Genomic DNA, 12,566 nt, shown 5'->3' with positions numbered 1-12,566 from the left:
CCTGCCACACTCAGTCACTGGCTGGGGACACTGCAGGATCATGGCCCTGAACACGGTGGTGGAGCCATGAGGTGTAGTAGGCACGAGCCCCGCAGTCAGAGCCTAGGGCACATTTCCGCGACTGAGAGCGAGTTCTCCCTGTGGGTGTGCGGAGCAGCTCCTCCCTCCTTGGTTCCCGTGAGTCTCTCTTCCTGAGGGAAGCCCAAAAAGGAGAGGTTAGTGGGGCAAACTGCAGCCCCCAGTCAGTGCAGTTGATCTCGGGGTAGCAAACTTTCCCTCCCCAACCCCTGTTCTGAACCCACCTACCCTCAGCCTCACGTCAGCATGTGCTGATGGCTCCCCTGGGTGTGACCCAAATGTTCATTCCTGTGGGTCTGAGCACAGACACTCAAAGCGTCATTGTGGCCCCCACATCAGGGTGGGGGCTGCTGGGGGCCAGAAAATAAATGAAATGCCAGCTACAGTCTGGCCAACACAAACCCACAGAGTCCCTGGACCCACCCAGTGGTCACCGACCTATTCCCTGCACTTATCATTGGGATCAATATAGTTGACTGACAGTTGGACTGACTTCCACACTGGATCCTTGGCCTGTGGAGTCAGAAGCATCATAGTGGACAAAGCCAAGGGGAATCTCTGAAACCAAGATAGTAAGTCATGCCCAGGGAGGTGGCAGAAAGCAGGCCATCATGAAAGCCTAAACAACGCAGAGTTCCTGGACCCATAGTGTTTCCATTGGATTCCCCCGTGTGGGCCCTAAAGAAACGGAAGGTTCCCAGTGATTACTTTAGACTGCTTAGATGTAACCAAACCGTGGGCCTGATTTCAGCTGTGAGCAGAACATACTATCACTGCTCAAACAGATTAACAGGCCCTCAGGTGCATGGTATGTGGCCAGTGATTTGGCAAATGTATTCTTTCCCATTACAGTTAAAGAGAAATCCGAAAAAAACCATGTTCATGTGGGACAGAAAATATTCATTTAAACATTTGCTTCAAGGCCATGTTAACCCTTCCCCTGTGTTCTCACACAATCTGAGGAGACCTGGACATACCATATGAATGACACTGACCATTTACAGTGACAATGATATGCTGATTGGGCAGGAGGAGCAAGAGGAGATTAGGGAGGGCAGGCCTTGAGACATGGTTGCCCCTGTGGGAGGGAGATGAGCCTATTAAAATGCAGAGAGCTGCACTTTGGGGAAGTTTTTCAGGGTCCAGTGGTCAGGTCTCCTCCAAAGTGAAAGAAGGCTGCCGGCTTTGAAGGGACAGAGGTGAGAGCACCTGGCCGTCAGCCTCATGTGGAGGGAGATGTGAGCCACAATGCAAATGTATCTAGATTCTTCAGCAGTGGCCAGTGGTCTGTCTGTCATGTTGGGGCCTGGAAGGAAAAAGCAGGAAGATCAGAGACAACGATGTCTGAAATAGAGCATGTTGCTGAATGTATGAGAGTGGGTGCCAAGGGTGAAGATTTTTGTTTCACTCATCAGTGTTCACAGAAAGAAGCCCCCGTAGAAAAGGCACTACTCAGCCAAGCAGACAGGATGACTGGGCCACGTGGCATGAGCCCACCTCCATCACTGGCTGCCCCAGAACTAGCACGATGGACAGTAGGCAGAGTAGCTACAGTGGCAGCTATGTACTGTGAGGATTCCCTAAATGCACCTGCAGATATTACTCAGGTGACCGTACAGTGGGGGGAAGGAGAATATCCAGACATTTTCATCTATTGGACAGAAGGTGTGGTCACCTGAGTGAATGTCTTGCCATGCCAGTGCTCTTACTCCTAGGGACCCTGCCAGATCTTCAGTCAATGAATTACAGGTCTGGAAATTGTCTCAGATTCAAAACTGAGCAAGAGATTACCACTTTTCACTGAGGCAAAAGCCCTCAGCCTTCTAACGTCCATGCTGGCTCTTTTTCTGTTAAGCAGCATTATTGCTGGCTGCCATCTCTTCTGCCCCTAGGGGCCCCGCTCTCTGTTAACCAGCTCCACCACTCCCTATGGGCCAAGCCTCTTGGCTGTGCCTCAGCCTTGCCAGTTGTCACTGTAATTGCAGCTGCTGGCTTCTGCTGGGCAAGTGCCACCACCTGGCCTCTATTACTTTAGGGCTCCACTGTCTCTATGGATATTAATGAGCCCAACTCTGTGGCTTCTTCTCGTGCCAAAGTGCTGAGCTGCACAGAAGAGCTGCCTGCCACCAGACCTCACAGTGACGCTGGTATCCTTCCCGTTGCACTCCTGACGGCCTTGGAGAGTGGTGTGGCTCCTGGGCCTTTCCATGGAACATAATTTCTGATGGGTCTTCTGGAGTCATAAAATGCATTTATTCCAGCACACACCTTTCTCTCAGCCCCTTTATTCCTTCTTCTGCCATCTGCCAGGACAACTCAGGTACTACCATGTTGCCAACCGTTGGCTTTTCCCAGAACTCTAGCAGCTACCCCAGCAATGAGTTTGCCCCATTTTCTGGGGTCCTCACTAGGGTGTGAAATCCTGAGTCCTGAGAAGTGCAGATCTGGCCCTTGTGAAGGAAGGAGGGATGGAAGAGGAAGGTTACATGGGAAAGTCTTAGACTGTAGTACAGCTCTAAGGAAGTTTGACAAGGCCAAAGGGGAGCCCTCAAGCCAGAGTTCCCATAGAGAAGTCCTGTGTCTACCAGGACCATGCTTGTCTTAAAGCCACAGCATTTCAGAGTGCAGCAGCTGAGGGCGTGACTTAGTTATACTCCCTGCAGCTGGAAATCTGCATTTTAACTACCACCACTGAGGGAAGATATTCCATACCTCACAGTACTGTTGTGCAGACTGAATAACAGCAAGGCATATGCAAGCACCTTATACACCAAGAATGCCATGCAGTGGAAAGGATTTATTAAAATTCTATAGCAATAGGAGATATCATCAAGTTGGCTGACTAGAGGCACTCACCACTCACCTCCTCCACAAAGAAAGACCAAAACAGCAAGAAGATAATCACATACTGAATAAAATACCTAAGGGAGAACAATGGAATTCAGCAGGAAAGTGACAGTGACCCTCTGAAGCGCAGAAACTCAAAACAGCAGCACGGAGAGGTAAGTAAAGCACCCAGCTGGGATGGTCTCAGACAAAGGGGGGATTCTCCATTGCCAGGAAAAGGTAAGCAGGAGATCCACAGCAGTCTGCATTCCCACCACAGATATTGGCAATCCTAGCTACAGGAAAGCCCCTCAACCCTCACAGGCCCTTAGCCTAGTATAGGGAGCTGCTTGGAGTCCACACAACCGCATCGTTCCAGAGAAGGAATTCATTCTGGGTCCCACCTACCCCTGGAACCCAAGCTGCTATAACCCAGCACCATTTTGAGAGCAGAGCCACTACCAGACCACATCCTGCCCTGGGGCCCAGTTGCCTCTGCATCTCCACATCACAGGCCCCACTAACTTCCCCCTGTATCCACCCAGAGGGCTGCAGTGTTGCAATACTAGCTAGACGCAGAGGTGGGCCACATCCCTGGCACCTGAACCTATCAGCACCCTACACACTGGGGAACAGGCAGTCCAGCACATCAGAAGGGCTACTCTCAGTTCATACACAGCCAAAAAGGCAATCCCCAAAGCCTGGGAGCCATCTGCTCAAGGCTGCTGCCACCAGCAGCCATCCCACAATGTCCAGCAGTGGGCCTACTGCACACCCATGCGTACCACCTGGGGGCTGAGGACTGGACCACCTAGGGCCTGCTGTCAGAACCACTGGTGCCAGCATGGGCACCAGGGGGCCCAAGAACTGACTCATCCAGGCCCACCACTGCCACCACCAGCTCCCCATGCACACTATCTGGGGTTCAAGGACCACCCCTTCCGGGGCTCACTGCCACCATAGCCACCACCTGTGCAACAGCCAAGGGGCCCAAGGACTAGCCTGCCTAGGGCCAGCTGCCACCATAGCTGGTGTCCACATGGGCTGCTGGGGGCCAGAAAACCAACCTGCTCAGGGCCCACCACCACCACGACAATTGGCACCCACATGCACCACCTGGGGGGCCCAGAACTGGTCTTTCTGGGGCCCACTATCACCACCACCAGCAATCCTGTCCACTCTAACAGTGGAGCTGCCATGTGCCTGCACTCATCACCCAGGAGCCCAAGGAATGGCCCACCCAAAGTTGACCACTACCACTACCAGTGCCCACCAGGACCCAGAGGTCTGGACACTAGCATCCCCACCACCAGTAAAGCCTTGCCACAGCCTTCAGAAACAACCTTTGTAAGCCACTGAGGAACTCATAGACACCACTGACATTGATTGCAGCCAAAGAAATATAGAGATTATGCTACCGTGCCCAACCAGAACCAAAGCCAATGTGTCCTACCCAAATGATACTATAGATACATCTACAGAAAAAAGTCTTCCCCCAAGCTACTCTATAAAATTCGAAGAAGCAACTGTTATACCAGATGCACAGATATCAATGTAGGGACACAAGATGCATTAAAAAGCAAGAAAACTGACCCCTCCAAAGACACACAATAATTCTCCAGTAATAGAGCTTGAAGAAAAGTAAATCTAGAAATGTCTAAAATGGATTTCAAAATAATGATCTTAAAGAAACTCAGTGAGGCCAGGCGCGGTGGCTCAAGCCTGTAATCCCAACACTTTGGGAGGCCGAGATGGGCGGATCACGAGGTCAGGAAATCGAGACCATCCTGGCTAACACGGTGAAACCCCGTCTCTACTAAAAAATACAAAAAACTAGCTGGGCGAGGTGGCGGGCACCTGTAGTCCCAGCTACTCGGGAGGCTGAGGCAGGAGAATGGCGGGAACCCAGGGGGCGGAGCTTGCAGTGAGCTGAGATCCGGCCACTGCACCCCAGCCCGGGCGACAGAGCGAGACTCCGTCTCAAAAAATTAAAAAATTAAAAAAACAAAAAAGAAAGAAAGAAATCTTTAGGAGTATGACTCTGCCCCTTGGTCTTTGTAGTCAGATGTCATCTACCAGAGTGTGTTCGAGCTGATCCACAAGGAGGACAGAGCCATGTTCCAGAGCCAGTTACGCTGGCCTCCAGACACAGCATCAGTCAGCAGAGAAGCAGATCCGGACACCAGCCGTAAGTCACCATCTCAGAGGAAACGGGGGTGGAAATGAAATCAACCGTGTACCTATGTTTCAACCTTTGAAGTCCATGAGAAGGAAAGTAGACTAGGGAGCTGGACATTCTCAGCTGGAGGGTCTATTTCAGAAAGCGTAACAACACTGGCTCAGTTCCATGTCCTTGATGACGAGATGAACCAAGAATGTAGTATGTGCTGACACAGGACTCTGCATCTTTTAGAATCTCTCATATCTCTGAACTCATCTGGTCCTCTGTTAACTGGAAAACATACATGTGGCATGAATTTCTGTTGTTTTTACTACCAATAGGATGCAGGAAGGGATTTTTGATGTCTTGTTTACTGATAGATCCTCAGTGCCTAGCAGGGTACCTGACACACAGTGACTCAGTAAATATTAGTTGCTTGAATGAATGAATGTGCAGATGAGGAGATTGAGGCTGCCCATATGGGTCCATCTGGCAGGACTCGCACTGGAGGAAATGCCCTGCATCCCCTAAATCGCATTCAAGTGGCCAAGAGTCTCACATCTGTGTATCTGATGAGCACACAGGTGGGTGGCCATTATGCCCTAGATGTGTGTTACTCCGTTGGCTGGTGGGAAACCACAGACACTCACCAACAGGCAATATTGTTATTTACAGGTAAATGCCATTTTGTAAGCACAGACACAGGTCCCTTCTCCAGGGATTTAGAGTGCATTTAATGCACCCACACGGACGGAAGGAAAGGCTCTTCGCTGTTTTGTTGCGAATGATAATCAGAAAAGAATACTCAAAACTGGAGGTTTGATGAAGAAAGATAATGAAGCCATGGGCCAATATCTGCACACTAACGATGTCCTTTTCATGGTAGGGAGTCTAAAATATTAAACAAAAATGAACTTACAACGCTCCCTATAAGTATAGTTGTGTGACTTCTGGAGACTTGGCTTTAATTCAGATCAACTTTGGCTACTGTGAAAATTTTAATCCATCTTTCTCCAAAGCCGCTTCCTCTCTAGAAGTTCCACACAAGACTCTCTCAACCAGCCTAAGGTCAACTGGGTGGTTACTTATCACAAAATAGATCTTTACTTTCTTCCTCCTCACCCCCCATCAGATTTTCAGCTCCTTGAAGTCAGTCAGGATCCTTATCCTCAGCATTGAGCTTTGCACCTCTGTGTGATGACTCATTCTGTGTCCCACCCTGTCCACATTGACTGGTCAGGGGTCTGAGGGGAAGGAACAGAGGTCTGAAGTCCAGCCTGGGCTGTGGGAGTGGAGTGGGCACCTACTCCAACTCCTCTGTGTTAGAGTTCTAGAAACAAAACATCGGAGCAGAGTGGGGATCTTTGCCACCCAAGTAGTCTAAGGCCAAGACACAACACCAACAGTCCAGTATCCTCACCCCTCACTAGGTCCTACATTGTTACTGTGTCTAACTTAGTGGTTCCTTATAGTAAAACCTGTTAGTAATAACTCAACAGGTTTTCTGTTAAATAAATTGAATAGCTATGCCCTAAGAGTTCTGGCATTTGTTCAAAAGATAGTGAGGTCAACAATACTCCAAATTATCTCACTTCATTCCTAGCACTTTGAAGTCAAGTACGAAATACTATCACTTTTGTTTATGCCTTATTTTATATGTAAGGTATAAATATACTCTGAGGCAGCAAGCCCTAAGGTAAATTTACAATGTACCATTATAATCCTTGATTTCACTTCTCTGGAATCTTTCATTCTTTTTTCCACCCCAAATATTAATTGGAATTTTCATCCCCATTTAAGAAGAGTTTCCTGGATTTTAAACCATAGTCAAAATACATTTGTGAATGTCACAATTTGCACACATCCTGACAACAGCAAGTTTGAATTACGTCCTTAACAGTGAATATTCTGAAATTTTACATAGAATTTCACATTTTTAATTCCTTTTATACCCTTATGCTGCCACAGTCGTAGAAACTACGCAGTAATCTACCTCCATGTCTATGTGTGCATGACAAGTCCTTGAAATACAAGTAAAACCTTCATCACAGTGCTATAAACAAGTCCTCGAAATACAAGTAAAACCTTCATCACAGTGCTATAAACATGCCAGAAAACATCTAAAGACCACTCCATCTAACCCAAATTCCAGTTGATGTACACTTTATGCACACGTGTATATGTTCCAACATTTACTGAGGGTCTACCACATGCCAGGCACTGTGCTAGGGGCCTTATTAAATCAGATTAAGAAGAAACAGTAGTAAAACTTACCAGACTCTGATTAAATTCTTCCCTTCATCCCTCCCATGAAAACATTTAGGATTGCTAATCTATTACAAGCTTGCTTTCATCTTATTCTTCCACAAAACTTGAGTCTAGATGAATTAAATTTTTATGTGACACAGGGAGAACCATCGGTGTACATATAATCAGACTTGTCACATTGAGAATTGTAGCAAAACAATTTGGGTTTTGAGTCCTTGACTTTCTAATGAGGCATAAATGAGACTTTCATTTTTAACCCCAAGAATTTGACTTTCCTCTTATTACTCTCTGAGAGGACTTCTCTACAAATTCCTCGGATGGGAAAGAGAGGAGGCTGAACCAGCACTCCAAAAAAGATGAAAGTAGCATTCTCCACAAAAGTGTTTTTTTCCTGGTAAGAGAGACTATCCAGTCACTTTTCTGTGCCTAATGTTTTCTTTTCCTGCTGAAGTAGCAGTAACTGACATTCACTCTAGAAAATGAGGAGGAGAAAATTATCACTTCTACCACACTTGGTTCAGTTTTCCATTTAATGTTTACTGAGCACCTATTATGTGCCAGGTTATGTTCTAGGCACAGTGTAGAGAGAAAAATAGACCAAGTGCCTATTCTGATGGATCTTAAATTTCAATGGGGTAAGGGGGCCAAAAATAAAGACATGAATAAATATGTAATGTTTCTGGTGGGGAAGTGCCAAGAAGAAACTAAATTAAGGAAAGAGAAAAGTTACCGGATGGGCACACTATCATTTGAAGAGGTATGGATAGCCACAAAAATAGGTATGTGAGGTAATGCATATGTTAAATAGCTTCCTTTAGCCATTCTACAATGTGTATATATATCAAAAGTTTTACACCATAAATATATACATATTTTACTTGTCAATTAAAAATAAAGAGGTATGGATAAATTGGGGGAGAGCAATGCAGGTGGAAGGACTGGCAAGGGCGCAAAGGCCCTAAGGCAGAAGTGCACTTAGCATAGCTATGGAATACCAAGGAGTGCAGGGAGGTCACAAAGTGAAGGGAAGACTGGTAAGAGATTGCAGGGTTGAGAGTGCATATTAGGTTAGCCTCTCAGGCCACTATGAAGACTCTCAGGTGGGAAGTAACTGGAGAGTTCTAAGCAGATAAATGACATGATGTGACATATTTTATGTCGCTATGGCAGCTGAGTGAAGGACAGATGGTAGGGTGCAAGGCTGGATGCAGGGATACCAGTTAGAATGCAATGGCAAAGTTAAGACAAGAAAAAAAATGATAGTAACAGCCAAGTCTTATAGAGGTTATAATGTACTAGGTACTATTCCAAGTGCTTTACGTATGTAAAGTTGTCTAATTCTCCTAGCAACCTTATTAAGTCAGATGAGAAAACTGAGGCCCATAGAGAGGTTAAATAACCTAACCAGAGTCACAAAACAAGTGAGGCTCCAGTCTGGGTCCAGGTTCACCATAATGTTCTGCTCGTCTCATGACAAGGAAACTGACCAGCACAGTAGAGGTGAAGGGGATGACAAGTGGTTGGCTCTATGCTATAGCTCAACAGTGGAGCCAACAGGGTAACCAATGGATGGATATATATGTTACAGTGCATCATCCCATTTTTATCTTGGTCCTCATGACATGGCGAAGGAAGGCAGGCAGGAAGGACTACTAGCATCATGTGATGTGTGAGAAATCCAGCCTGAGTGGCTGATCAAAGTTATCCAGCCAAGTGAAGGTCACAGTTCACTTGGCCACAGGGCTTGTGACCCATTTTTTGACCCACCAGCTGCTTCCATAGCTATAGTATTTCACCTCTGTGACGATGGCTGCACTGGTGGAGTCTCCTCAGTGTGTGTCTCTGTCCTTCCAGCTCTGCCTAGAGAGAGTTCCCTCCCACTTAGTGGCACCCCTCCTGCCAGCGTTCAGCATCTGCCCTTGGAAGACCCTTCCTACCTGGAGAGAAGCTTTGTCTGTCGGTTCCGCTGCCTGCTGGACAATTCTTCTGGGTTTCTGGTAAACATATTGTCTTTACAGGGTCAGGACTCGCAAAACCAGTATGTAAGTCTGCTCAGGTGGAACACTGCCCAAGGGTTGGGCCTAGCCTCCTCACCACCCCAGGAAGGGTCTGCAGGCCTTCGGCTCACTAACATTTCAGAGGGTCAGCCTGTTGAAGATGCAGTTGTCTTTTGAAACTTCCTCTGCCTAGTTAAGACTTGGGATATGTTTACTTAGGATTCAGATACACCTGTTACCTCTGGTACAGCCCTACATGGGGAGTCCCTGGTGAACTTAGGATGTAAACATTCATCTTCTTCACCATCACCTGGAATTGTATATCCCCTCACAGTGTAACTAACACTATGCTCTGCAGCTTTGGGAAAAGGGCTGTATGGGGCAGGGCCCTGAGGGAGGGCTGAGGAGCCATGAAAAATGATGAGTGCCTGCTGGGCAGGCCAGAAGAATTAGATTCTAGGCCTGTAAACACCTGTGCTATGTTGGGGGTTCAAGGAGAGCTCTGCCTGTTTGGCTCCCAGCAGGATACTGGACTCCTCTGAATTCCATAAGGGGGCAAGTTCTATACAGTTTTAGCTACTTAACATCCTCTTACCTTCTCTGCTCATTATGTTTGTGGTTTTCTTTTTCCAGGAATTGAATTTCCAGGGCCATCTCAAATTCCTCCCTGGGCAGAACACTAAGTCAGAAGACGGCACCTTCTTGTCTCCTCACCTTACCCTGTTTGCCACTGCAACACCTCGTCAGCCTCTCACCATCCTGGAGCTCCAAAACAAAACATTTATTTTCCAAACAAAACACAAATTGGATTTCACACCTATAGCCTGTGATTCCAGGTATATCCCTCTGACTGAAAATCATGACTCTTAGAGTAGTGCTTCAAGACTAGTTATGGCGCAAATCCTGAGCCTAGAACCAAAGCAAAGCACGAATAATTAGCTAGTCCTGTCCAAATAGGTTTCGTGAAATGAGTCAGTAGAAAATATGCTGTGTTTATAGAGACAATGTACCAAATCTTCCATGTAAGATACGGCATTTGAGTGAGAGTGTGATACGGAGAGTAAATCTTCGGAAAAGTTTATCTCCTTCTTGGAGACTTCCATTAACAGATCATAGCAAAGCCCCAAGAAGTCCCACTAGGAAGAAATCTAATTAGTTCGATTCATTTTTTTTTTTTTCAAACTTACTTAACAATGGAAGCCTTCTTGGGCGAACATCAACTAACATGCAACAATATCAGTGTTTCTTAGAACATAGTCTAGAAAACACTGGCTTAAGAGCAAGTAGTATGACTTGCAAGGTTTACCTTTTCTGCTAAGATAATGTTCACCCGTTTGATGAAAGCTGTGGAACTTCTAAACAAGAATTCCAATTTTTCTCCCACAAGCACACTTTTGTGTACAGTTTCAGGGATTCTCTTTACTCCAGGACAAGAACACTTGCTCTACACCACAGGCAAATAAAAACAGGCTTAAAGCAGAATTCTGAAACTGCATGTGTGGCAGAAGTGTCCGAGACGACACCACAATCTTTTCAGTGTGGCAGCCCCTTAAAGTTCTCGCCCCAGCCGTGCTGATGGGGGGAGGGGTGCCCTTCCCAGACCTGGGTTTCCAGAGGGGGCCCTAAGGTTCCTCCTTGGCTCGGTGAGAACTGTGCATGAGAACTGGGGGGAGCTGTGCAAAGCGTGGGGTGGGCCAGTGACTCTTCATTCCTTCTGGCATTCCGCTTCCGGGCTGAAATAAAAGCATGTGCGATGTCTCCTCTACACAGAGGGAAGGTGATTCTGGGCTACACGGACAGCGAGCTCTGCAGAAGGGGATCTGGCTACCAGTTCATCCACGCGGCAGACATGATGTACTGCGCCGAGAACCACGTGCGAAGTGAGTTCCAGAGGCGCCCTGCGGGCCTCACACTGCCCTGTGGGAGGCGGGCTAGACCCTTGCACCCTGCCCGGGGCTCCTCCCCACCTCCCGCGGGGCCGGCTCCTGAGGGCTCCGAGCGGGGTGGTGGGCGGCGGCGTCGGACACGAGCCTCGTCTCTCTTCCTGCAGTGATGAGGACGGGCGAGAGCGGGCTCACGGTGTTCCGGCTGCTCACCAAGCAGGGGCGCTGGCTGTGGGTGCAGTCCAACGCGCGCCTGGTGTTCCGCGGCGGCCGGCCCGAGTGCATCGTCGCCCGACAGCGGGCCCTCACGTAAGTGGCCAGCGCGCCCTGGCGGAAGCCACGGTAGCATCTCCCAGGCACACCCTGACGGAAGTGGAGCCCCTGGCGGAAGTGGAGCCCCTGGCGGAAGCGGAGCCCCCTGGCGGAAGCGGAGCCCCCTGGCGGCTCCCTGTGAGAGCCGGGTCCCCAGTGAGCTTCCGCCGGCCGGTAGTACAGGAAGATCCCTTGGCCTGGTCGCCGTCGGAAGTGAGGTTCCGATGTAAGGGCCGTTGCCAGGCGGGATGTAAGTGAAGCCCCGCAGGCCGCGCTGTTAGTCCGGGCCTTGTCCTGAGGGTCGGAAATGAGAGCCGGACGTAAGGCGGGCTGATGGCGGCGAGCACCGTGAGACCGCCACCCCAGAAGTCCCTCAGTGGCCTCCAGGCCTGAGCCGATGGCCGCGGGGCCCCTCTTGTCTAGTTGTTTGACCTTGGAGGGAAGGCTGAACCCCTCACGGCCTCGGGTACTCCTGTAGACTAGGGAGAGTGCACCCTCCGGGGGGTTTCCCGATGTGGAGCCAGCGGGATGGGTCCCTTTTTCCAGGCTTGGCGTGCAGAGCCTTGGAGGCCGAGTGCCGCTGGAGAAAGTGTCTGTGGCTTTTTTTTTTTTTTTTTTGAGACAGAGTCCCCATTCCTTCCAGATAGCAGCTTGAGCATGAAGAAAGGCATAACTAAAATCAGTGTAAATGTTAATTCTTAAGTCCCTTCCCAATTACAAGGCTCTAATAAGAGCTATTAATTCCACCTTTTGAGCCAAGATAGAAGCCGGTAAGGCCTAAGATTCAATTACCTCGTGTTGACTGACAACTGCATGCCCACCTTTTCTGCTTACCTGGTGCATAAAGCAACTTCCATCTGTAAACCATTCTAGCTCCGGATTATCTAGAGGTTCATCCTTTAAATCTGGCCAGCTGGAATAAACTTGCTCCATAACTCGTATACAAGAATGATCTAGAGTGCCTGTGGGATCAGGCACATAGGTAGCTGGATTCAAAATCTGGCATTCTTTAAGAGTTACAGCAGGAGTGTCTAGCAACAA

General features: G+C 48.4%; 1 protein-coding gene across 2 annotated transcripts in view; it reads left to right on the top strand.

The window, feature by feature from the left end:
• LOC101003577 (aryl hydrocarbon receptor-like) overlaps nucleotides 1-12,566 on the top strand; it is a 40,193-nt gene that overhangs the window by 12,728 nt on the left and 14,899 nt on the right. For both annotated transcript variants that reach the window (XM_031665849.1, XM_031665848.1), the window contains 5 exons: nucleotides 4,966-5,092; nucleotides 9,188-9,330; nucleotides 9,964-10,166; nucleotides 11,101-11,210; nucleotides 11,381-11,775. In XM_031665849.1, the coding sequence (XP_031521709.1) occupies nucleotides 4,966-5,092; nucleotides 9,188-9,330; nucleotides 9,964-10,166; nucleotides 11,101-11,210; nucleotides 11,381-11,526 (729 nt within the window). In that variant the 3' untranslated portion in view covers nucleotides 11,527-11,775. The remainder of the gene's footprint in view (nucleotides 1-4,965; nucleotides 5,093-9,187; nucleotides 9,331-9,963; nucleotides 10,167-11,100; nucleotides 11,211-11,380; nucleotides 11,776-12,566) is intronic.

The sequence above is a fragment of the Papio anubis genome, chromosome 4 (assembly GCF_008728515.1).
Source record: "Papio anubis isolate 15944 chromosome 4, Panubis1.0, whole genome shotgun sequence".
Classification (NCBI taxonomy): domain Eukaryota; kingdom Metazoa; phylum Chordata; class Mammalia; order Primates; family Cercopithecidae; genus Papio; species Papio anubis.
Note: the sequence above shows the minus strand (reverse complement) of the source record. Positions and strands in the feature narration are given on the sequence as shown.